The 27,346-nt window shown below is 41.0% G+C and overlaps 1 protein-coding gene across 5 annotated transcripts in view; it reads right to left on the reverse strand.

Annotated features, from left to right (window-relative positions):
- LOC146972395 (CUB and sushi domain-containing protein 3-like) overlaps positions 1–27,346 on the reverse strand; it is a 223,172-nt gene that overhangs the window by 165,212 nt on the left and 30,614 nt on the right. For all 5 annotated transcript variants that reach the window (XM_085802575.1, XM_085802573.1, XM_085802574.1 and 2 more), the window contains exons 3-5: positions 27,093–27,205; positions 14,646–14,840; positions 234–480 (exon numbers count right to left, since the gene is read on the reverse strand). In XM_085802575.1, coding sequence (XP_085658701.1) covers positions 234–480; positions 14,646–14,840; positions 27,093–27,205 — 555 coding nt within the window. The remainder of the gene's footprint in view (positions 1–233; positions 481–14,645; positions 14,841–27,092; positions 27,206–27,346) is intronic.

Below are 27,346 nucleotides of genomic sequence, written 5' to 3' on the forward strand. Positions count from 1 at the left end.
ATTATCTTTCTTTACCTGACACATGGATCAAAAATAAAGCTGCATCCTCACTAATACAACCTCCTGTCACACTGTTCACACGTTTCTGTTAACACCTTGTCAACACTGTGTAACACAAACACAAATAGACACAAACCCACCTCCACTTGCACTGAAAGTATTTATGCAACAATTTAATGCTCATCTAATTTAATACAAAAAGCACCCCAAATCCTCCACACAGCTCAACTCACCAGATGGTTGGCGGTTCTGATCCCTCTACCTCCAGATAATCCGACTTCTCCTCCATTTGAAATTCAGTGAACACCAGGGAGATGGTGTCCCCCGGATCTGCCAGGATTGTCCACTTACACTCGCCACTGCTGCCCAAGCCTCCAGCACCTCCACCTCCACCAGCACCAGGGGAGTCACCACTGGGGAAATCAAAGCTGGAGATGAGCCCGCTGGAGCCCCTCAGGGTGCCACCACACGTGTCCTCCGCTGTCAGTCACCAAAGAGAAAAGGAGGGTGGGGAGGGTGCAGGGAAAACACACAGAGTCTCAGAGTTATTTCAGAGATGTTATTCAAAGTTCAACATGGGGAAAAAAAGTGGCTGCAGGCATAAAACATTTGTACCTGTCCCCTCAGATAAATGCAAACCACAGAAAGACCACTGTGGAGGCCGATGGTAGAACTGCACAGAGCATTTGAACACATTACTTTATTTATTTTTCATCCACAAGTTGTCAAATCCAATATTTAATGCTATTTCCAGCATTACAGCAATTACAGAATTAATAACAATATGCATGTATCTTCTCCACAATAACAAAAGTCATGAAGCTTTCATACTGTACAAGTGACAGCAGGCCGAAGCATTCACTAATTAACTGTGTACAACTGTACACATTCTGTCAACATTTTCCACTGCAGTTTCTATGTGGGTGGAAAAGTCCTTCTCTCTCTTTCGTGCCTTTACTCTCTTTCCCCCAACCTGTCTCTTCCCTTCATCCAAGAGTCAGTAATTCATCATAATGTCCTGGGAGTCCCCTCATGTTTCAGGAAACAAACAAATGGTGATAAACAGGGCTTATAATGCTGTGAAATTGTATATTTTTTCCAGTGTGGGGAGCATGGCACGCCAGCTGAATGTTAATGCACTTTACCATAACAGTGGCTTGCTCTCTTTCACTCCACGTCCCTTTTCCCTTCTCTCCCCAACCCTTTCAAATATCTCTCCATCTCTCTCTCCATTCCTCTCTTCCGAGCCTTCGCAGATCTTTCTACTATTACTCACCAGCCTCCCCTCTACCCCTGTATTCGTTTTTTCTCCCTTAAGAATTCTAATGATGGCAGGGCTTTCACAGTTTTCACATCATTTAAGACTAAAATGTGACACTCAGCTGTGCCAGCTGAAACCTTTGATGGCTCAGCGCTCCACTCAGGGCTGTCAGAGCTGCCAGCCTTGGAACATTCGTGCGTGCTGCATTACACGATTGGTCAAGGAACAAGGAAGCGGATGTATGAAATTCAAAGGAAGATTAAGAAAAAGAGGGAGAAGATGGGAGAGCAGGAGCTGGTAGTTAGCTTGATCCATGTCCTTTGCGGCATTAGCGGAAGCATTGGAATTTATCAAAGTCTTTACTGAGAGCACAGAGATGGCAAAAAGATACAATGTGGGACAGGATGGCCACACATATATGATTCATATCAAGGGCAGACAACCATTTCTAGACTACATCAGGCTATCATTTGTTGAATGCCTGCAGCCTTGTAACTACAAAACCAGGGGTTGTCACAATTTGCTTCCGGGTTGAATGATCATGGTCTCCACCACAAAAACCTACCATGAGTGACAAACAGTACATCCCCTCTGTGGATTTAAGGTAACATTTTAATGAGTGCCAAAGAAATGCTAAAAAAAAAAATTGCTGTATCATCTTTTGATATATACTATAAAATAATATAGGCTATTGCAACTTTTAAACAGACATGTATGACATGTCATAACTGTGAATTTAGTGTATAAGTGTATTAGTTCCTGAGTTATGGTCAAAACCATTTTTTATCACCTAATTCTAATCAATTCACTCTTGAGTCCAAGTGGACATTTGTGCCACATGTAATGCAAGAGCCTCCAGGCTTTGCTGAAATATCACGTTAACAAGAATGGCACAAAAGTGAGCTCCCAGTGACTTTGACCTTTAACTCTTTGACTGCCAGCCATTCTCACAGCAGCTTCCTCCAGCTTGCCAGGCATTTTCCATCTTTTTGACTGATTTCCGTAGACCCACCATATATTATGTACTGTTACTACATACACATTCAACCCATCAAAGGAAAGATGACGGTCTCTAGTTTCCAGCAAAAAAACCCGTTTGTTTCTATCTTGTTCCAGTCTTGTGAAATTGGCGGTTGAATATAGGTTAGTTTAGCCCAAAATGCCATTTTGGCACCAAAATCTTGAGAAAAAGAGGTTTTTGTGTCGGGTGTCATATTCAGGTGAACCAGTACGATTGGCTCCTTTATATTTTGCTTTAGTGATGCCTCAGCATCTGTACAGTTGTTCTCTTGTAAACAACAACTAAATCAACACTGACAAATGACTTTTGATGACAAAAGACAAAATATTTAGCTACTGACACACACTACTGCAGCCTCTTTTCTTTCTTTTCTTTGAGTTACAACTTTTTCTTTCCTTTTTTTAGTGTGTGTGCCTACGTGACGTGTGCGTGTGCATGTACGTGTGCGTGTGTGTGTCTGTGTGTGTGTGTGTGTGTGTGTGTGTGCGCGCGTGCGCAGATCAGTTCGACAGGTTTTTGTAGGCCTAGCTGAAACACGGCGATTTAGATCAGATCCAGCTTCCTGCAGGCAGCGGTCTCACTCACTGTCTCTGTCTCACACACACATCTACACACACACCCTGCAGCTCTGGCTGACGTGCCCCCTGAACTCACAGCCACAGACAGTCCATGTACGCTCACAACAGACACTCCCACCACCTTTAGCTCTCCTCGTCACGTTCGCCGGCGCCGTCCGCTCCTCATCCACACTAGATCGCGGGATTTTCAAGCTGCTATCCGAGTGATTTCTCGCAAAATCTGGCGACTTTCCAAACGCTCTTGATGACTAACGACGAGCGATCAACGGGGTTGTTGTTACTAACGTTTGTGCTTTGTATCACGGAGCTGCACGGAGCTTCGACGAGCTGCCGAGCCGCCATGAGCCCCGCCGCCGCCCCCTCAGCTCTCACCGGCGGCCAGAGTGTCACGGAGCGGCGCCGCTGCAGTCAGACACCCGCACCGCTCCGTGAGGGGGGGAAAACACGCTATATTTTTTATATCTCTCAATCCAAATGTGTTTTTCTGCACTTTATTTTGATGATACAAGTCTGATCTTCACAGAGGAGTAGGGCAAGACATTCAACATGGCGTTGCCATTAAAAAAACGCTAAGACGAGTTATCTCTTTGGCAGACTACGCTTGGATTCGCTAAGACGAGATAACTCGTCTTTGGCAGTGAAAGAGTTAACCATGTTCCCAAATTGATTCCAAAAACTATGCCTGAATTAGGGCTGGGCGATAAAACGATAACGATATATATCGCGAAATAACTTTTACTTTGACTACCCATTTCTCCAACCATACATTTCTTTTAGGGGTGTCACGATTTCGATTTTTTATCGAAATCGATCGAAATTACGTCACGATCTCGAGCATCGAAGTCAAAGAGAGGATCGACGATCCCCCCCCCGCAAAGCTACAACTGCCCGTTGTCCCCATTGCGCACCAAGGGCCGGATTTACTAAGATCTCAGATAGCGGACGCTATATTGTTTGCGCCCGCTATAATATTGCGAGTTTGGTTAGTGCACGCAAAACAGGTGATCTACTAAGAGTAACCCGCTAAATGAAAACACGTGCAAACCGCAATATGTAAATGAGGGTTTTGCGCGTGTAATCGTTTCCGCCATGGAGAGAGTGGACAGAGAGCTGGACGGACGAAGGGACAGAATGACATTTGATCCGATGCATACAATGACAGCATGTGTGTTCATCTCTCTCGCGCTCTGTTTAGATAAATAAACACAAATCGCTACAGGGCCCAACTCGTCATATAGTGACGAACAGGCAGCAGCTGCAGCGACAATCACACACCTGTAATATGTGTGTGTGCCGCCCATGATCGAGTGGATTAATAGAGAGCTCAGGTGGGACACACGGATCTAAACGCTCTGACCACTGACCAGAGGGATTAAAGACGGGTGAAGGCAGTGGTGACGTGTCTCAGTCCGGGACCGGGACCGGGACCGAGAGTCGGAGCTGAGCAGCCAGGTGAGAGGAGATGAAAGGAGAGGAGAGGAGCGCACTGCAGGACAGACGTGCCCCGTGCGTAACGGCGCGTAAAAGACTTTTAACACGGCTGAAAAACTGTTACAGAATTACCCAGACGTGAGGAAATGCAGAGATGTAAGATCATGGGGCTCTGACAGGTATCAAATCAATAAACGCATACGTTTTGAGAAAGTTGTATCAGTTAGTACATGGTTTTCAGACGTGGTGAATAAAGACGCAAAAACAGCCACCGCAATCTCTTCCTGGTTTGGTAAATCACATTGCACGCGCTAAATAAATCTATTTGCATCTACTCCTCCCAGTGTTTAGCACGTTCTGGCTGAAACGCCCATATTTACATATTCATCAAGGCAAACACGCTAAATGGATCGCACGTGCTATTCTGCCCGTGTGAGGGACGCAATCCTCGGTGCGTCCGGTTAGTAGATCAGGTTCCACATGTGTTTGCGCGTGCAATCACGTTTGCACACGTTTTAATACATGCAAACCTTTAGTAAATCCGGCCCTAAGCGTCTTGTCAGTCACTGGTCCGAGTTCTCCTTTACTTTTTATTTCGAGACAACACTCACTCATTCTCTCTCTCTCTCTCTCTTTTTTTTTTACCGGCGGTGTCAGCTGCTGTGCACGTCTGCAGCAACCCAAACAAATGCACATGTTGACTGGCTCTATTCCAGCCACATGATTGGTTCGACGCAGCGGAACTCTCAATATCATTGGCTATTTGCCAAAACATGGATGAATGAAAACTATCGACCACGTTTCATATTTCTATCGAAGAAAAGTTATTTCACAATTTATAGCATTTTATCACCCAGCCCTGGTGGGCTATTGTCCCCCTCCTACCTGGGAAACAGGAGGGAGACACAGCTCTAACTACACAACACCGACAAGCACTGAGAGCCGCATGTTGCAGTGACGTTATAAGATTAAAAAAAAAAACCCCGCAAATAATAAGCCGACGAAAAGGTGCAACTTGCCACTTTTTGTCGATGTGTTATTTGCGGGGGCTTTCGGAGGATCTGGTGACGGTGGAGGATCCGGGACTGATTGACTGTGGGCCACCACCAGTCTGATCAGGACCTGGTCATCAGGTCCATGGCAGCGCTGCAGCTGCAGCTCTGCCCCGCTGTCACATGACTCTCGCGTATCAGCGCAATCTCGTTTACATTAAGCTGACATCAGGAAAATAATGAGACACGACGGTAAATTAATGAAAATAAAATTATGATAATGTACAAATATATTTGTTTCAAAACCTTGGGGGCAATTTTGGCCCCTGGATCATGATTTTTGGGGGCATGTTATCTTTATATTGTAAAGAAATTATTTAAATGTGACCATTAGTGCCTAATGTGATACATTATGGAAATTGCATCACTTATATGTATCCCATCTTTTGAAATAAGATTTACTGTACAAAATTTGATGAATAAAACCAATGATCGTAGACTAGACTAGTCTGAAAATAGCATAGGCGTCTGCGCTGTAAGAAACAGAAAAAAAATCGAATCGAATCGTGACCCTAAAATCGAAAATCAAATCGAATCGAGGATTTGGAGAATCGTGACACCACTAATTTCTTTATTTTTGCGTCCATTAGTCCGACCTCCCACTTCTCCGACTTAAGTAGCCCTAACCCTTAAACTTACCCTAAACCTAACCTTAACATTCTGAAAAACATTAGAGAAAAAATAACTAGCTAACGAAATAACTAGCTAGCGGATGTTGCTATGTTAACCCAGATATTAACCCGGATGTTGACAAGCGTGGGTAGGCGAAGAAGAAGGGGGCGTTCCTAGCTGTGAGAACGGGAACCCCCCTAACGAATGAACATGAACACCCATTTGTGTCCGCAGCCAGATGATATTGCAAAAGTCGGTAGGTTTCATTCATTCATGTTGTGACAGAAAACATAAATAGCCAATGATAAGGAGAGTTGCGCCGTGCTGAACCAATGGCTGAGCCAGCCAGGTTATGTTGACACAACACAACAACACGTGGTAATGTTTGGGCTGCTGCAGCCATGCATGTCAGCAGTAGGACATCACTGGGAATAAAAAGAGAGAAGAGAGAACGAGTGTTGCCTCAAAAGAAAAAATGAAGGAGAACTTGGACGACTGATTGTGAAAAGACGAGTGGTACGTCATGTTTACATTAACCCCAATTGATTAAACTCTGATATGATGGAACATTTAGGCTCGACAAAAATAGTGACTTGAGTCATATCGTGATATATATATTGATATCGACTGATATGAAAAAAATTATCGTGATTTTTTCTCATATCGCCCAGCCCTAGCCTGAATATAAGGCTGCGTAATGGATCGATTTGGAGACCAGACAAGCAGAGTAAGTTGAATCTATTGAAATGGGACTACTTGCCCTATCCCAAACAATCATAATCTAATCTGCATTTTGGCCCCCGCTGCACCGGCCTCGGCCAAGGCCGCTGCTGGAACAACTCCCCCAGGATATCGCTGCAGTGAGACGCTCTGTACTCCTATTCCTCCCTCCCTTCCTTCACGGACACCTGTTGATTGTTGACTCTGTCTGGGACCCGATCAAGGACTTCTCCATGGCAACCTGCTGTGTTATCGCGATGACACCCTGCGAATTGAGGCACTGATTGTGAGGCTAGACGAAGTGACTCCCCAGGCTTATGTACATGCATGCATCCTTGGACACCCATGCACATATGCAACACACACCCCTAGCCCACGCCTTCGTCGCTTTCACCCCCCCCCAGTGTGACAAGCGGGGTCTGCAGGCTGTGCCGGAGATGGCTGCGGCCGCGGCTGGCTGCCTGTCTGCGCTGGAACACCTCCTCCCCCCTTTCCCCCTGCCCCGGTGCAAGTAGTCTTTTGAGTTTTTATGTTGTAGTGTGCTCATATGTGCCTATGTTGCTGAGGTTTTTTTTCCGGCCCCAAACTGTACCCGCCAACCAAAGCAAGGAGCTGCTATTTTTTTCTCCTCCCCCTCCTCTCCTCTTGTTTTTCTCCCCTTTTCCTCACCCCCCTCTTATCGCCCAGTCATCCTGTTATGTTTGTCTTATTGTATGTATTGTATGCTGTATTTGTACAGACAGGTTGATTGATATGAAATTTCGCTATACTTTTGTATAGTGACGTGCTGTGTACTGTGCTGTACTTCTGTATAGTGTTGTGCTGTGTACTGTGCTGTACTTCTGTTATAGTGACACAATAAAGACTGATTCTGATGAACAGCTGCATTCATTGGTCAGACTGTTGCTAGGTATAGCACACCGTTGCTAGGGATGCCGCTCAGATCGAGCACAGAGGAGAAGAACTCTGTAGGATATTTACCTTATGGTTCATTTTTCATCTTAAAGGGATAGTTCACCCTAGAATGATATTTCGCTCATTATCTACTCACCCTCATGTTGACTAAGGGCTGGAAGAACTTTCAGAGTCCACCGTCCCTTCTCTGAGTTACAGGGGGTCTTGACGTAGCAGTGCATTTCAATGCCACGGTAGCAAAGGGACACCAGAGCTCTTCGTAAAAAAACACACACAAAAAAACATCCAAATACCTCCATGATGCTCGTATGTAATGTCCGTCTTGTGCTGAAGTCCCAAATTGCGTAATTGTCCCGAAAAAAATTTAATAAGTCTATATTTTAAGCTTGTTTGTAGCATTAGCTCCGGAGTGTCTGTTGTCCGGTTCCGCTGCCAGCGCAAGGTTCGCACTGATACTGAGACCGACTGAGACTCGAGTCGGTCGAGTCAGACTTATTTAATTTTTTTCGGGACAATTACGCAATTTGGGGCTTCAGCACAAGACGGACATTACATACGAGCAGCATGGAGGTATTTGGATGTTTTTTTGTGTGTGTTTTTTTACGAAGAGCTCTGGTGTCCCTTTACAACCGTTGCATTGAAATGCACTGCTACGCCAAGACCCCCTGTAACTCAGAGAAGGGACGGTGGACTCTGAAAGTTCTTCCAGCCCTTAGTCAACATGAGGGTGAGTAGATAATGAGCGAAATATCATTCTAGGGTGAACTATCCCTTTAATGAAGCAGCTTCAGAGTAATAGTGTTGGTTAAATAAATGACTTGTTCCAGGGAGAATGGAGGCTCTCTGCCTTCCACCTAGCATCTCTTGGCTGAAAACCAACCTTGTAAGATCAGAGCCTCCGACCCGCTGTCCCAGCTTTCATCTCTGTGGCACTGCGACACAAACACAACCCGTAACCCGTAATCTCTTGTGTATGACATATAAGACTATATATAGACATGGTAACATCATACATGATAAATAACGTTATCCACCGCTCCATGGATTGATTTCGCACCGACTTTGTGGTAAACAAATGCACGTGGAGGAGGAGGTGGGTTAGCATCACAGAGGAGAAGAGATTTGCAGATACACTAAATTATGCAATTTATAAATTGATAAAAGTCGTAGTTTGGTCAACATTATGTCTCAAACGTATTATTTCACTCGAAAGCCCTGTAGGCTGATAAGCAGGATAATGTAGAGTGAGCCGTTATCAAAAGAAATATGGATAAGGAGGTTTTCAAGTCAGCAATCTAGCTCAACTACTGCAACAAATACCGTATCTTTACTTCTCCACTAGGACATTTCGCAATGTAAGTTAAACCTTCTTTGCAATTTCATGTTTAAGATGCTTACTTAGTATATGAGTAGTAATGCACTGCTGTATGCTTCACTTTCAGTGTTGTTGGCTCAGAATTCATAGCAGTCTATAGAGCCATTAAAGCAGAAGTAAGCGATCCAGTCGTTTTAGCTAATGCTGCGTTCCAGGCAGGCTTTTGAAACTTCAAGTCACAACTTACGACTTTGTAGCGTTCCAGGCATCCCACTCGTGTTTTTCCGACCTGTTTTACCGGTGAAAGTGCACTATAACGGCCACTCGTAACTTCCGACCCGTGAACTCGTACCAGATCAAACTGGTACGACTTCACAGGTTGGAAAAAACACGAGTTACGAGTTGCCTTGAACGCACCATAACAGTCCTCGTCCCTACGTCACCACATTCACGGCGTCCCTTGGCTGCACACACAGCCCTGCATGCCGTTCTCTCTCCTCATTGGATAAAAACTGTAGGATACGAGAAATGTTTTCTCCTCAGCTCAGAGCAGAGCAGAGTGACTGACAGACCCGTGTTTCGGTCCAAACACTCTATGTAAGTGATTGCTGTCGGAAGATATAACTATTTAAGACTTATATTAACACAAATATATCACTTACTTCTGCTTTAAATAGTCATTAAATGCTGATAGTGCCATGACACCAGAATTTGGATTTTGATACTAAGTTGAAATAATCACTTGATGAATGTTCATGAGTTGTGCAGTAAATAGTTCAATATTTTCAATATTTAATTTGATAAATTCCAGTCAGTGTTAATCACCACTTTCTTCACTCATTATCAGTAGCCTAAAAGGATCCAAAAAGGATTAGGGTTAAAAAGTATTTAACACTATGGTAATTATGGTTCATAATTTTCTAATAATACTAAATAATAAATGCTTCACTCCGCTCTTTTTTGCTCATTGGTATTTTTAAACATCTAAAATCAATAACCTTACCAGATGGGGGTCCATAATCTAATTTGTGTCCGTTTGGGTGTAGTGCAACACTCGGTGGGAATTACTGTGCCACCACTAACTGTTCTGACAAAAAAGCATCTTGAGCATCTAGTCAATGTCATCACTAGTAACAACACCAACAACAAGGTCTTTAGCAATTAAGAACCATAACAATCTGCCCTCCTGATTCAAAGGAGACAGCTTTGAGTGCTGATTCAAATCAGTAAGTGGACTGACAATTGTTAGCAGCCAAAAGAAGCTCTGACAGGGTCTTTTAATGACATATTAACATGGAATTCAGAGCAAAAACAGAGTTTTTTATACACACATCACAGCTTAGATATCAATTCTTGTTAAATATTTCTACTTTTTTAACGCACAGGGAGGCAATCTCAAGCCTAATTATGTGCCCCTTAACTTCAGGTTTGCCCCCTATTATCCAATTGGATGATCCACCACACCTGCAAGCACCTGTATAGATGTGTCTTCCTTTGTTCCTAATAGCACCTGAAGAAGACCATCCTATCAAAACATTGTGTGTGCAAATAAAGTAGTAATCTTTCTGTGGCTACCAGTGTGCGGGCATACCCCCTCTCTTTTTTCTATATTAACATGGAATCCAAACCAAAATTCAGCCACAATCACCAATACTTCAGCACAGGACTTCCTCAAAGGATTGAGATCAATTTCCACAATCACATTTAATGATAATAACCGCACTCATGACTGATTAATATGTCCACAGTTGTAGCCAATTAAATTGCACAGGAAAATTAGTTAGATGCTTTGGAGCAATTCATAATGGTGCGGACGTACTGAGACAGGTTTCCTAGCTGTTTCTTTGAGAGGCATCCATGCATGGTACTGTAAATCATGCACCAACAAAGTGCTGTCTGTGGCTCAAAAAATGCATTGCAGCTGGAGAATTTTAAATGGCTTCAGCTGGATAATGTCTTACTCGTTCAATATATTTGCATGCAGAGTTTCATTTGGCTGCATGGCAGCATTTGAGGTGCAGTTTGCCAACTAGGTTTAGTTACATAAAAGAGGCAACTGATTGCTGGGCAATGTGTTCCTTAGCAAATCATTAGAGCATGCTCTGGATTTAGAAGGAGTATCTGCCTCTTTTAAAAACGGTGGCAGTGTTAAAAAAAAAAAAAAGATGGTGGTGAGGATTAGGACTGCTTTAGCTGAGCTCATTTACATCCCCAGCATCAGCAATCTAATGCTACTTGAAAAGGGATTAAGCCTCTCTCCCCTTGACTTTGATCAGATATACAACACTTGTCTTTCTACTTAGAAATATTCACCCCCAAGGATAGAAGGGAAGGAACTCATGTATAATTTTCTACACTACCTCAGGTTTTTCCTTTGTAATAATCCCTGTGTTAATGCACAGGCACTGACTATGTCTACAGTAAGTCCCTCATTTGCAGAGCCACAAGTCATGTTAAACATTGATGGGGTTGAGGAATAGTACGGAGACCAGTAATGGGCACAGAGATGCGATTCATATGTCATGCATATTTCTGGGAGTCACTGTAGTGACCATCTCTCTGTAATTTAAGCACCTGGAAGACAATGTGATTCAGAGAGTAATAAGGTAACACAGCACCAATCACAATGCTACTTTAAAATAAGATATTTTATCAATTATGTTTCATAGAATATAGTCTACTTGCCAACAATGAGTACCCGGAAATGTTGAGTACCCCAAAGTTTTATGTTAGAAATAGATAGTATGGGTCCCCAGTATTCAGAAACTGCCGGATGCTAACTTATATATATTGGGCAATTAGCATAATTGATATAATTAGCACAAATTAGCATAATTGCCTATATGGGCAATATTTCAACAAAATTGACTTGGCTGATCTGGGCAATATTGGAGTGGTTTTAGGGGTTATTGATGATGCTGAATCCATTTCTGACATTTTCAAAATTCAAAATGGTTGTCTAAACCGGAAGTGAACATTTGAAATCCATCAAAATCGGCCCACTGGTGGTTAAAATCTGGTCACTTCCGGTTTAGACAGCCATTTTGAATTTTGAAAATGTCAGAAATGGATTCAGCATCACCAATAACCCCTAAAACCACTCCAATATCGCCCAGATCAGCCAAGTCAATTTTGTTGGAATATTGCCCACATAGGCAATTATGCTAATGTATGCTAATGATGTATGTTATGCTAATTGCCCAATTATATAAGTTAGCATCCGGCAGTTTCTGAATACTGGGGACCCATACTATATATTTCTAACATAAAACTTTGGGGTACTCAACATTTCCGGGTTCACAATGGGGCCCTATGGGCTGGCAAGTAGACTAATATGGATCCCTGGATCATATTATTCTTCCAAAATCAATAAATATTGAAAATGGATTTTTGCACTAGTAGCCAACCTATTGAGACAAATACAAGTAGAATTTCCTGAAGTAGCTTGGTGGAAACATGCAGACTGTGACGGACACATTTTGCCATGGGCAAGTAGGCAAGTCAAAATTTTATATTAACCATGCATTTAGTCTAGTCACACTACTGAGCATGGGGATGGTTTAAGATTTAAGGATTTTCTGTGGCCTAATTTTCTTATTTTGTTGGACAGTGGCTGGCAGCAAGAATGACAGTGTATCAATAGACCATATTCTCATGTTACCAGAATGTCCCTGTTTGCTGTCTCACTGCCTGGTTTAATGAATGTCCAGAGACAATTTAGATGGAAGGGATCGAAATGGGCTCTTGTGAGCGGCAACAGCAACTCAGAATTAGAATAGCCATTAATTCTCCATCTCACTGCCTTTCTGCTTGGATGTCATTCTGTTTTTTTGTATTAGTCTTTCTTTGACTCTGCACTTATGGTGTGCACTTGTATCTCCTTACCCCTCTCTGATTTTTCTGTCAGCCTTTCAAGCTCTATTGCTGACTTTCAAAGAGACAGTGACCCAGAATAAACATGTTTCTGGTTGATGTGAAACAGTTAACATCTGTCCTTATGATAACTTACCCTGGCAGATATTCCAAGCCACATACACTCTTTTCTCGGTAACAGAGATAATTAAACATGATAGCTTTGTGTAGGTTGTTTCATAGACAAACTATGGGGAAAATGCTAACTTACACCACTTTATCCATACTGACTTTCATGCTGGGCCTTTGGGGTAAACGCTGCAGTGAATACTTTTAATTAAATGAAAGTTGACAACTCTGTCCTACAAATATCCTTATATCTGATAATTCCACGGCTTAGTAATGACATTTAATATTGGTCAGACTTGAGCTCTACACAGCTTCATTATCAAACACAGTCTTTATGTGTCATTCTGAACCGTATATTTTTCTCTCTATCATTGTTTCAGTCCTACTGTATGCACCATGGGCTATGGAAGTTGCACTGGGAGAGAAGAGAACTGGGAAAAAGATGAAAGACAGAAAGATAGTAACAAAAGGAGGTGACTGACTGAGGTGTTGGGAGACCGTGGGGAGGTGGACAGTGCATTGGGGAGAGATTTTGTGTTGCCGTGTGTTTTCAGTGTGAAACAATTGGTGATGAGCAGAAAGGGCAGGATCTCTGAGGAAATAAGATCAAAGTACCATCTGCCCACATACAGGAGCCGGGCAGGATTCAGAGGAGAGAGAGTGGCTCAAGCAGTGGCCAGGCCTGAAAAGGACTGATGTTTGTGGCCTCTGGCAATAGAGGCTAAAACCATCCTTAGATGGAAAGGAACCCTCCATCTGCAGCTTTTTTGTTTCCTCCAAGCTTACCATTTCCCAGCCATATGCTGAACCATTTTTGCTGTGCCTTGCTTTACAGAATGAGCAGGCATGAGCAAATTTTATCTGCTGGCTTTAGGATTGTTTTGAATCATATATAAAGATGGAAGGGGAGACATCTCTTTACTCTTTTGAGTTTATTCTCAATGACTGTATGGCATTTTCATCACAAATCCTCTAAACTTTTACCATGGTCTTCTTCCTTGTTGTGCATTTATGTATTCTGGCTGCCTGAACCTACTGTACGCAGGTATGCAATATGTTTGGACAGAAAGAACATCTGTGTTTAGTTTTAGTTTTGAAGCTTGTCTGAGTTAGCCTGGTCACCCACGTGGGAGGTAGCAGGGCAAACAGGTCATCAATCCACAAAATACAACACTTTGCTGAGTTACGATCAGAGAGACCAGTACACTGGAATCTGTACTGGTCAGGAAAAGGTAGTCAAGTCACCAACAGAGTCACAGTACAGCAGAAATGGAGCAGAAGAAATCTGGTAGATGTACTCCTGCTTACAGCAATAATGTAGTTAAGCTGTCTACTCTACAGGAATAAATATTTAATTAACCTTTCAAGACACGAGGCTCTAATCTAGCTCATCAGTATGATTAAAATCATTCCATCCAATCAGATTGAAAATAAATATATAAATCTAATGAAGACTTGTGCCTTATTTTACTGCATCTGTGGCACAGGCCAGTCATGCAGCCATCGATCTGTCAATCATTCAAAAGCAATTAACTTTAAGCAATTCCTAGAACTCAAATGACAATAGGTGACAAACTAATCACCTACTCATTTTAGATTTCTTGGGAAAACCAAAAATATGTAGATAACATCAGGTATTGATACGATAGAGTTTAATGACATTGTACAGCTGGGAGAAAAAAGTTGACTTTAGAGAGCAGCAGTCATCACTTGCAATTAAAACGATAAGTGACTCATTTCAATAATAAAACACCCTCACCTCTGCAGATTGGCACAGGAAAGTCCCACACCGACACACCAGCTGCATTGGTGACACAGGTGAGGAGTGAATGGCCGTCTAGGACATACCCCGTCACACAGCGGTAGCGAATCTTGTCAGCTACGTTGAACTGAGTTCCATTCAGTATGCCTTTTGGTGGGACCCCAGGGTTTCCACATGCACTGCTCCTGAGCTCTGGAAAATGGAAATCAAAAACAGAACTGTTAAAAATACCAATGTGTCGCTGTAAGACCTGTGGTCCTTTCTTTTGTCTTTCCTCATCATCTTGGCTGCTAAAAACTTGCTACGTTTGTTAATTTTCATCACTAGTACTAGAGTCTACACTGTTAATGTTAACGCAACACTGAATTTTATGCCATTGCTACTCAGATGCCTATGACTAAAGAGCAGCGATTATCATAAGAAGATAATAAAGTGCACTGCCCAAGGAGTGCTGGCATACCACACCAATGTCTTTGTGATAAGAGTTCCCTAAATAACATATTTGTAGCTGGAAGCAGCAATGAGATGCAGAGCAAAGTAAATCAGCACAATGTACAAAGAAAAAAAGCTTAAAAGAAATTGCAGGATGACATGAAAGGACTTAGTTGCGCATAATACAGCAACATAAGAGGCGAATTATTTTTTTATAAATTCGAGAATACATCACAGCTCTTAATGCACGTGTGTTGATGACATGTATCTTTTATGTTATTTACAAAAAAAGCAAAACCCCATTTTTCTTGTACATGCATACACAAAAAATGTCCAATAAAAGGGGTGAAATATTCCAAATGAAAATGTATATCTATAATATTTGTACAATAATAATATTACAGTTAAAGAACTGTGTATGCTAGCAAAACAGTAAGAATGAATTAGCAAAATCACATTATCTAAAATCCTTAGGTAGAGATATTTTTCAAGAAGGCATTGTGAAGTTATATAACTTCCACGAGAAATCAATTCCAAGTAATTACACACCATCCTATTGTGCTCATTCACTGAGCTGTGATCAATGATCAATGATCAATTTATTCCTTGGCAAAGTACTGCATTTTTAGAATTGTAGACCTTTTATAAAGATCCACATGTGATAAACAACCATGGAGGGATGCTCAATCCTGTGTTCTTCTGGTTGAATACAATCTTCTGGTTCATTTCTTGCTTCTATTACTGCACCATAACTCAATCTCACTCAAAATTGCCCTGCACATGTCCAGCCAGTTAAAAAGTCAGCTAAGCTTTTATTTCAGCTCAATAACACAGTGTTGTAATCTTTTTGACTCAAAAAGTATGTTCATTTTTAAAATTACTCTTTTAAAGTGTCTTTGCTTGTTTCAGACCAATGCAGTGGTCACTTTTCAATCCAGCACCCACATTGTTTAAGTAGCAAATAAACATGAACCCATCTATGTGCTCATGACTGTGTTGGTCTCAAAATGAGGTGTGGTCAGGCATATTGTTGGAGCACTGCTATCTTGAGAACAGAAACTGGCTGGCACTGTTACACAAAAGCAGAGTGAACTGAACACAAGCTTTAGATATTTGGAAAAGTCAGTTGGAAGTCTTTGTGGCATACTGCACGAAGCATAACATCGCCATGCGTCATGGATGTCTCTTGGATATAAATGAGGTTCTGCAGAGAAGCATTCTTTCTCACTACCTGATAAATCCACCACAGCTTTTTCCATTCATCACATACAGTACACCCACCAGTTTCATAATGAACTTAAGATTTATTTACACTACTTGTGATATAATACAAAAGATGTCTGGTGCAGTGATTTGTGCCGTGGCTTCAACGAAGGGCTGTTTGCAGCACTTTGATTGGCTCAGCCATATCTTGCCCCAAGGGCCGGGGCACACAGAGCTGCTGCGAGCTAACCTGACAAGCCAGACTATATCATTAACATGTATAGTCTGGAAACGACCGGTAGACCTCGGCTCAATCCAGGGGGCGGGATGAAGGCTGTCTTTCAAACTGCCTCTGCACACAATAGGGTAGCGCTATGACTAATCAGAGCAAAGAGCAGGATGACGTTAGCCTGACAAGTCAATTAAAATGTATGTCATCATCGCGTTAAGCCCGCCCAACGACTCTCTAAACAGATAGAGCGCTGTGATTGGTGAACACAAACGGTGTTCGAGACTCAAAAAGTTCCTATGGCTCGTTTCTAGACCCATCTACGGAGTAAATATATTTGCTGCTGCTAGGGTGCGTCTAGATTTCTAGGCTAGCTGCGAGCATGTGCCAGGACTGGAATCACTGGCCAGTTACAGTGTGTAATGAACTTCCCACAAAGAATCAGAGTCTATGCGAAACTATTAAAATATGTAGCAATGCACCAAGGTCCCAGCACACCTTAATTCTTTCACAATGTCGCAATGTCTATCTGGACAACATTTCGCAGCCGTGTCCTGCCCCTAAACATTTCTTATTGGTTGAAAAAAGTACACCCTGCTTCCTGTTGACAAGCTTGTTAGCAGAGAGAGGAGAATGTTTTTCTCAACCAACTGGCAAGCATGGATGAGGAGTCCAAGATGTCAAAAACGGCAACCAGGAAATGTCAGGATTCTAAAAAATAGAGCCAGATAGAGTCCAAATAGAGTCCCCCGATAATTTGATTGGTTTGGATTCTGAACCAATAGAATATACTTGAGTCACGACAAGAATGCTGCATGTCAGGACACTTTCGCGCAAGATTTCGTCACCGGTTCACTCGCTCGCTGTATGTCAGGATACGGTGATGGTGTCTATTTTCTCGTCAAAGATTGCTGACGCTTGGGCATGCAATGACGGGAAAACTTGTCAAAGGTCATGAAAGAGTTCAACGGAATGGGAGATTGCACTCTGATTGATTTAGTGTATGACAATACTATGATTGATTAGGGGAGACCAACCCTTGCGAACCATGCATCTGGTGCAACAACTGTTTTCCGTTAAATTAACCTAAGTTCATGTAGACATGGCCCAAAAGCACATGGACTGTTAAAGAGCCCTACTGTACATCTTAACTATTTAGCATGAAAGCAAGAGGCCTGTCATATCACAAAAAATGTAATACCTGTCCCTGTCTCAGTCATACTACAGACAAATAATCTCAGGCCCTTTCAGCTGCTGCAAACTGCAATCAAGCCGAACAAGGAGGTTGGCTTGTAAAACCAGTTATTTCTCTAAGAACCAGACTGAAACCAATATAAAACAGCACTCTCATAAATGTAATATGGTTATATACAGTGTACTTTAAGACACACTTGACTCAGCTTTGTGATAAAGAGCACTGCTTAACTGAATTTGTGGCTAATGATCAATACAACCCAATTAGTCTGATTAGATCCTGAGTTGTCCTCATGATAAGACTATAAAACTTACTTCTGTCCTACAGCTTGTGGCTGATCATGCAGTCAAGTTAAATTATTATTTTTGATATGTGCCATCTGCTTGTGGATAATTATTCCAACTGGCAAGCTAGGAAACAGAAAGTAATTTTTATAAAAACATACACTGTGGGTTTACGGGTGCATGGATAGATGGATACAAAGACAGACAGAGAGCGACAGGGAGAAGTATATTGGAGGCCCTGATCCTGAAGTTGATCATTAATATACACATCTGTGAAGTCATATTTTCTAATGTTAATTTCCAGAAATAATTTTTCAAATCCAATTACTAATCCATTTAACACTGCAGATGCTCACACACACATCCCTTATATGTATGATCCCTAATGAATGCAATTGAAATCCTGACGGCTGTTATCTTTATGAGCAAAATTAAATGAAAATATGCTGCAACAGAAATAAAAGAGGAAAAGAGACATCTGAGCGTGAATAATTTTAAACAACTACAGAAAATGTCAGCTAACACAGGCAAAATACTGACACCTTAAACAACCCTAATACTTGTAGAGTTTATTGGATTTTTATTCAAATGATCTCATTTAGGAGGAGGATACCTCTTCTGGAAAGGAAACATTTTTAACGCAGTAAATCCAGTCAGTCAATCAGAGAGGCCATGACTTTAATTGACTATAGAACAATGACTGAGCATAAATAAGGAACTTCATTAACTAGTAGTCCAGGGTAATTGCACTGACCATTACTAAAATGCAAAGTGGAACAAAGGAACAGTGTAAAATAACTTCATAGGAGAGAATATGATTGGGCAAGTTACTATCCAGTCATATTCCTGATTGATAATGGGATGTTTATGAAGAAATTTGATGATGAAAATATTTTCTTAGCAGCAGATTTTATGGGAAATGCATCAACAATTATTTTACAAAATGGATATTTTCTTCTTGCAGCAAGGTCAAAGCACACTATGAAATATAAAAACAGTATTAGGTGATACATGTAGATTTTATTTTTGCCTTCCTCTGGGGAATTTTACTTATACTGTTTTCTGTTCTTATCAAATGATAGGCTACCCTTTCACTCTGTGGAGCAGAGCAGCTTCATGTTCAAGCAGTTTGACCAGTATTTTGAAAAAAGAATGTTTTGTCTCTGTTTCCTGCCCATGAAAAAGTATAATTGGTGGAGGTAAAGACATCTAACCTTTTGGATCCATAAAACAAGAAAATTCTTAAAATCTTATTGTGAGCTCCTTAACAGCTTGTCATTGATGCCAGCCTAGGAATTAGGAGATGAGCCCACTTATATTCACATAAAGGCTTCGGTGCTTTGCATTAGCCAATATGCAAACTACTGTTTGCAGGAAAAACAAGCCTGAGGTTTACTGGTGCTGTGAATTAATTCTATATACCACATTTTATATGATCTAAAGAGTAAAATTGGATTCAGAAGACCATCAAATACATTTTTGTTCATAAAAACCCAAAGGGAAAGGCAGTAAAATCTCATTGATCATAGAGTGTGTTGACCAAGCCCTCCATACATGAAAAAATCTAATGTCTATTGATCTGCTGTTTTATTCTGCAGCCATGCTCCACTGTTTATTGAATGCAGCTACTATGTACAGTACTGCAGACTGAAATTAATATATGCATCTCTACATTGCGCCGCACGATCCTTGACAACAAACAGCAAATATGTCTCCATGGGAGTTACGAGGAGCCTGTGAAATTGAAATTTACTTGTTTGAAATATCAAATTTGTGGAGTTCAACAAAGTGTGACAAAGCACATCAAAGGCGATCTAAGTATCTACAAAGTTGCCACAAAAACCCTTCACAATTTGATGCAGTAAACGTCAGACACACTGCTGAGTTGAAAACATTTGCCTCGAAAGAAATCTGCAGGAGAAAGAAAATGAACTGGTCAGGGACTAGTGCTATGTGCAGCCAAATGTTACTCCCATTAACCACAAACTGACTCCCAATAAAATCGGACAAATAACATAAGGACAGTGATGGTCAAAGAGGAACACCAGAGCACATTGTATTTTAGGTATTTAACACAGGCCAACAAGGGAAAACTGGCTGCTGAACCTGGCTGTAAAGTTTTTCTTGGAAGACTTATTGGTGGAGAACCGTGCCAATGATGTTCAGAGTAAAATAAGGTCAGATACTGCAGAAGCAATTCATCAAGTATTGTACACATGTCAGGTGTGATCTTAATTTTGTACTAAATGTGCTGTACCTGATGTACTTTTCTCCTACTGTATGGTTAGAAAAATAATCAGTTTACCAATTCCAATGCTGACCAACCAAAACCTACAGTAATGGTATGGACGGTGTGCACCACTGTGTCACAGGGTCACTTGACTTAAAGGGGAATTGCCGTGTTTTACAATCTGGACCTTATTTCTAGCATAAAATAGGATAATTTACTCACCCAGATAACTTTGGCAGAGATGATATCATCCAGGTCAGAGGTTAGTAGGTCAACCTACAGACCGATGTTGAATTACAGGTAACCCTGGACTCAAAGGGGAATAGCACTAGTGTATCATAACAAAATATTGGTGAAATTAACGGGTTTTGCGGCAGATAATGTGTTATTTAGAGGCTGCATTCTGCTGCCCTGTAGACTTGCGTTATACGCGGCTCTCGGCTGGATCTAATTTCGTCAGAATGACTTGTAATGACACAAATGACAAATTATCGTATTTTATGCTGGAAATAAGGTCCAGATTGTAAAAACCAGCAATTCCCCATTGATATAGTGCTGACTTACAATTATGGATATAAAATCTTAATTGGCCATGATCTGTGCACATGTAATTTGGCAAGCGAGGTTGTTTCTGTGTGTGGGTCCTGTGATAGACTGGTGGCCTGTCCAGGGTGTACCGCACCCTCAGCAGGGTATGACCAATAGATGGATGGATGGTTTGAAATTTGTCATTCTTTTGTCGTACCTGCAGAAAACTGTCACACTGCATTTTTCTTGTTTCACCATGACCTTCTCCAGTTTCTGTATAAATTCTAATAGAGTGCAGGACAATTAGTGCTATTTTTAAACTCCATTTTAACATGTGATACCTAGAGACCAGGCTTTGGCCTGTGTGTTGTCTTCAGGAGGCATTTTGTGTTACTTTAATCATGTTTATTGACATGTAAAACATTAGAGATTTTTGTCATTTCAGTTTCTCAGTAATTCCTATTTTGGCTGGTTACTGGTGGTATGTCATATCTCAAATGATGAGGCACCTTTATTTCAAAAGGTGAAAAGAAAAATCCTGGAATATTAGTTAAAGTGAAAAATTACAGCTCAAAAAGCTAAGCCCAAAATAGTGTCTCAGATCCAAGATATATATATTACTCACACAACAAAACACTATGGCTCTCCCCAAACACAAGCTGGCAAGGCCTAAACTGTAGTTTGTTTCATTCCTACTTTGAGCCAACAGACATTTTAAGATATGTTATCTTACATTGCCAATGTGGGAGGGGGGGGTATCAATTTGACACTTTGTAAAGTTTCAAAATTGTTTGAAGCAGTCCCCGCAAAAATTCCGACACAAGGAAGGTGTGAGGTATCTGAGGCTGTTACACCATCCAGCAATTTCTTGAAGGATACACCACAGTCATTTTTAACACATGGACTGCATCGAGATCTGATAACTATAAAGGTCATACTATACAATTTACTTCAATGATTTCATATGAAACACTTCAGTGACAGTGAGTGTGCTCTATTAGAAGCATTGGCATTATATAATAGCATGCTCACAGCTCTGAAAAATTAAATCCAAATCTTCTATATGATAATGATAGGAAGCAACTTCTGCACTATAAGTGGAGTTTGACTCTGGAACCACTTGAGCTTAGTGGACCATGGATGGGAAAATAAATATTTGTGCTAAGTATGTAGCCTTGAAGGGCACACTGGTGGCTCACCAAGTAGAGCATGTACCATATTATGCCTTGGTCCTAACTGCAGCGGTCATGCGTTTGAATCTGACCTGTGACCTTTTGTTGCATGTCTTCCATCCCTGAATTTCCAGTCTCTCTCCACTATCCAAACCAAATGAAGGCAAAAATGCCCAAACAAATAACTTTACAAAATATGTGACCCTGAAACTGAAAACACATAGAGAACACACTTATTTACAGAAATGACCTTTCTGGCCTTTTACCACAGCACAATGGATGCCCAACAAGACTATTCAGTGAGTAAATGTTAAAAAATGCAGATGAGCACTAGCCTTGCGCGCAATTTTATTCGCTCTGCAAGTCACACTGGAAACCCCTGAGACACACCAAAGCTGCTTTTTTGATAGCTTATCTATCCAACATGGCAGCACACATTTTACCTTTCAATGCAGCGTTAAAAAAGTGTTTTAAGAAGTTAGACCGCAAGTTTATTTTGAAAAAAGAGCAACATTTAGCATTTTTTTCCTCATCGGATTTCTGTCGCTCTACATACGTCAACGGGTATAATTGATACAATTGAACCACGCCTCAAATACGAAAAAATTAATGGGTGGTTCCCAGACCGAATATCAATTAGCACAGGTGTGTATGCCCATAATATAGCTTTGATAAACTACTATCTCTTCTCTTGGGAATCATTGCAAGATGTTAAAAATGTTGTATTGTTTCTCCTATACCTCAGTTGCAATTTATTTTTTATTTCTTCAATCTGATGTTTAATATGCTGTGACTTCAATTCAACTCTGAGTAAAGTTAAAAACTCATGCACTTTGGCGAGTGTTAAAACATATCAAGCAGTCTGTACACAGTGAACCTCAGCTTGCCCCTGAACAGAGTGCTAATTTCAACTGCCAGATGTTGCTGGGACATCGGGCAGATGTGATAACATAAATTATTTTCCAGGATGACACCGCATTTTTAAAGATTTTTTTTCCCTATGCAACAGAATGGTGCATTCAAGGTTCATACTCAAAAAAATAAAAATATGAATTTCTTTCTGACCCCAGTACTAATTGTGTAACATTCTGCATAGGTTTTTATTGAATGGTCATGTCCATGATGGTTCCAATTTACATATTCACCAACCTGACAGTCATTCAAAAAAAAAAAAGACTCTCAAATTAAATTATGGAAAAAATCTGTCATTCATTGCTGAAGTCAATTCTGGCAGCTATTGTGCAAACTATACAGAAAAACAAAATACATGATTTGCAGGTTAATATTTTGAGAAACTCACCCTGGGTCACTAATTAAAAAGTAACAGATGCATTCCGTCTGTAATTATACCAGCACTGACTCATTGCCCTTTGGTATACGGAAATTCATAACTTGTGTCTCAGACATTGACCTTGCATTAATTTACAGGATTTTAGGAGAAGGCCACTCAATGTGGGAAAATTAAAGCTTCTGCAGCTACAGAAGCTGCAAATCTGACGGCAAAACTGGGGAGAAAAGTACTTGAATAACAGTCTGCACTTAACATTGTATAGGGGTTTTCTACTTTCATGAGGGTTTGAAGAACTCATACAGAAATCAAGTGTTTCAGACACAGTGATAGCCCTGAGCTAACAAGTATTGCTATCTGGAGGACCCTAAATAAATTGTTGATAGAACTGAAGCTTGGGGAAACAGCTGCTCCGAAACACACCAGGGGCCGTGCTGAAGCAAAACCTAATAGAAACCCGTAAAAAGCTGACTTCAGGGTGGGAAAAAAAATGTAAACAACACTAATACAAGGCCAGTGGAGTATTAATCCCACAAAGAATCACATTATCTGCAACACATAGCCTTAAAATTATGCATATGGTGCTTAGCATCATAAAACACATGGCACACAAGCAAATATTTTGGGTGAAAAATTAAATATAACGTTAATGATGCCAGGAGTGTTTTAACCTTTTGGAATCTTTCTGTCATTTCTGTAACCTACAAAGAGTGGAAAACAGTTTTGTGTTTCCAATTGCCACAAAAAATGTGGACATGACCACATGAATAACAGTCGCACAGAAAAAAAAGTTAAAATACCATAGGAGTCATCATAACAAGCCAACATCCACAATTTTTACCTTCAGCTGCATTCAAAAAGTAGCAGTGACACTGTCTTGCTTTATCCCTCATCACAGTGGTAACGAGTGAGTTATGTGAACTAGTAAATGAGGTAGTTGGGTGCGAGATTCCTCTGGGGCTGAGCTATTTATTTCGCCTGTATATCTAATGACTTTGTAGCCCTTTGAAGAAGATGGAAGTTTGACGGAGTGGCAGTGTTTGTGAGCACACAAGCATCACACATTCCCCACAGGAGCCGCCTGTGTAGACTGCCTGTCTGGCTTCCTCGCTGGCTGCTTGACTGGCTGCTGTGCTGGATTTTCATGCAGGCAGGAGAAAGTATTGACTGCACCCATGTTAGATCACAGGGCAAAGCATCTGGTAAACAACACATGCTCACACATGCATGCATGCACGCACACACAAACAAATATTTTTCCAGCTCAGTGGATAGTCTGCATTGCCACAGAGGGACAAATGAAATTATTTGGGGAGAAAAGATAAAATTATGTTTTATGGATCAGTTGTCTTTCCCAAAACAAGGGCAGGTTGAAATGGCATGGGCAGGTTTTAGATAGGCATGGCAATGTTTTGTCACGAATAAACAACCTTGAACAAAGGGCAGGCAAAGTAATACCCCCACCGACATGTACATCCATTGTGTACAGCTGCAGCATATCTCGATCCCTTGGAAAGCCACAAGCATTAGGCTATTGTTTGGCTGTGTTGTGGAAAAGCTCCCTTGTCCCTGATTTTTCACAGCTTGACCCTTTCCATCCATTCTTAAGTTTTGGAGGATCACACTGGAGGCGTCATGACAGCATACAGTAGGAAAGCTGGCATAAATGAGTACTAAAATATTCACAGAAATTTGGAGCTGAATTTCAGTCAGTTTGTCAACAAACTTGTGAAAAGATTGAAAGACCATCCAGAAATTAGATTCCATCTGGTTACGTCCTTCGGTGTGTCCTTCATATGCATGCAGATCCAAATCCACTTAATTGCAGTCATGATTCAATCATCTGTGAGAATACACCACCATCACGCATTTTTAGTCATGAGAGTGAGCAGTGCATACATATTCATGTGTAAGATGTGGCCAACAATATCAGCATAACAACGTAGAAAGATAAATATACTCTGGTGGTAGTGAGATACGATACTTTGAAAATTAATACATTATGGATAAGTGTATTGAATATGTTTATGTTTTATATCTGTCAGTCACAAGGGTCACTGACTGAAAATAATGGAAATGAAAATAGTCCAGCCGAGCCGTTGGGTTTTCAGTTAAGATGACAAAGATACCATGAAAATTCCTTACTGACATTTCTCAATACATTTCCCCAGCAGAATATACACCATAATATGCACCATAAATTCACAATCAAAATGGGATTTTATGCAATTATCCTATGCAACACACAACAATAGGTTGGTAATACACTGTTATATAATTGATAGCACCGTCATACCAGGATTTCTAGGGAGAGGTCTGTAGAGGCTTGAGTAAGCAATACCGTACTACTTAGATACTTGTTTAAATATTTATGTTGTGTGCTGTGCACTGTTTTGTAACACCAGGCTACTAAAGAATGAATGATAGTCATAAGAAACTGAGCTGTACATGCTTCATCTAGGTATTACCGTGCCATTGTTTTAGGCTACAATCCTTTATACATGCAGCTCCCACATGTTAAAAGGGATACTACAACAACACAAGTGGATGGCCATAAAACTAATTGCATTACTACAGTCTAATATCCTCTATTGTCCTTATCAGAAAATAGTCCCCACTGTCCTTATTACTCCCCGGTACTAAGTAATGGAAAATATCTATGTAGCAATGTGACATCCAAATCAGCATTAAATTCTGCTTAAAATTTATACAGGCAAAAGAACAAGATCTATTTCATGCCAATCCATGTCTCGCACTGAAGACTTGGGGAGAGAGAGACAGAAGGAGACAGCAGAGGGAGAGAAACAGAGCAGAGACACAGAGAGGAAGAGTACAATTGGGCAGATGGAGAGGGGAGAGGTCCTGGTCTGGCCAGGTCTGGGGCAGGTGATGAGGGGGGGGTGACGGGGGGTGGAAAAGGACATCATGGGAGGGATACTGTTAATTCAGGAAATGGGCTGGGAACAGAGAGTCAAGAAATAACCCAAGGGTCTTAGGTGGAAGAGAGTTGCTGAATAGCAGCAGATGGATAGTAGATGAACAGAAAGGAGGATGATAAATAATATGATGTAAAATGTCATTAGAATTCCTGTTACATTACTGTAAGTAATGTTTTCAGACATTACCATGACCCTGATCACCACAGTCTAACCAGATTGTCCTCCTGTCAAATTCAAGATTTAGGCAAAATCTGAAGGAAAATTGTTAAGATATTGGGAACACAAGGCCAACATTATGTTTTGTAAGGTCATCATGAACTTAACCATTTACCTTTAACCACCAATATCTAATCCAAGGAAAGGAAAGGAAAGGAAACATAAACCATATCATAAGAAAGGATGAAAATTAATGAGAGAGAGGGAGGAGCGATGGAGTCCACAAGAAGAGGCTGAGGGGTAAAGAGAGGGGCTGAGTGAGATGGCCTCACAGGATATAGTTCATATTTAGACAGCTCCCCGCAGAACCCAGCTCTACTTCGACACAGATAACTCAGTACATCCATTAGTTCAACTAATTCCCATCACCATCTGCCATGCAAATTTCAGATGCACCTCTGGAGTCGAAGAAAGGGTTCAGGACTTTGGGGGAAGGGATGTTGATTTGGAAAATATGAGATTAATTTGCTTAATTGAGGTACCTAATGTTTCCATAACTCAACAGTGGAAGTCCTACAGGAAATCAGGTGGAGTAAGTGTGATCACACATTTCCTCTCTTAAGAATAAATGGCATGTACTGGCAGGAGAATCTTTCTTCTAAATGCAGAGCGAGTTTATGGAGACTTATAATCAGCCTTACACTTACAGTAGATTCCATACATTATAAAAGGGCCTATTTCTAATATACAACTGCAAAAGACAAAGTGGAAAATAATTCTTTCCTTACCTTCATAAGCTGCCTTAAATCCATGAGCGCTTACTGCAAAGTCACTGGTAAGCCTCAGTGAAAAAATGGATCCAGAACTGGTAACAGGTGGGGGGATGGTAAATCCTGTTAACCTGCAGAAAAGAGAGAGAAGCCAACACTGAATGAGTGATTTCATGCCATTTATGTCCAACAAAAGCAATTATGTTTTGTCCATTGTACTGTATGCAGCAGCAGTCGAGTCATGTCAAATGCTTTGGTGAAATCTGTATTCA

This window comes from Trachurus japonicus, chromosome 16 (genome assembly GCF_045865225.1).
Source record: "Trachurus japonicus isolate A0001 chromosome 16, Traja_1.0".
Lineage (NCBI taxonomy): Eukaryota > Metazoa > Chordata > Actinopteri > Carangiformes > Carangidae > Trachurus > Trachurus japonicus.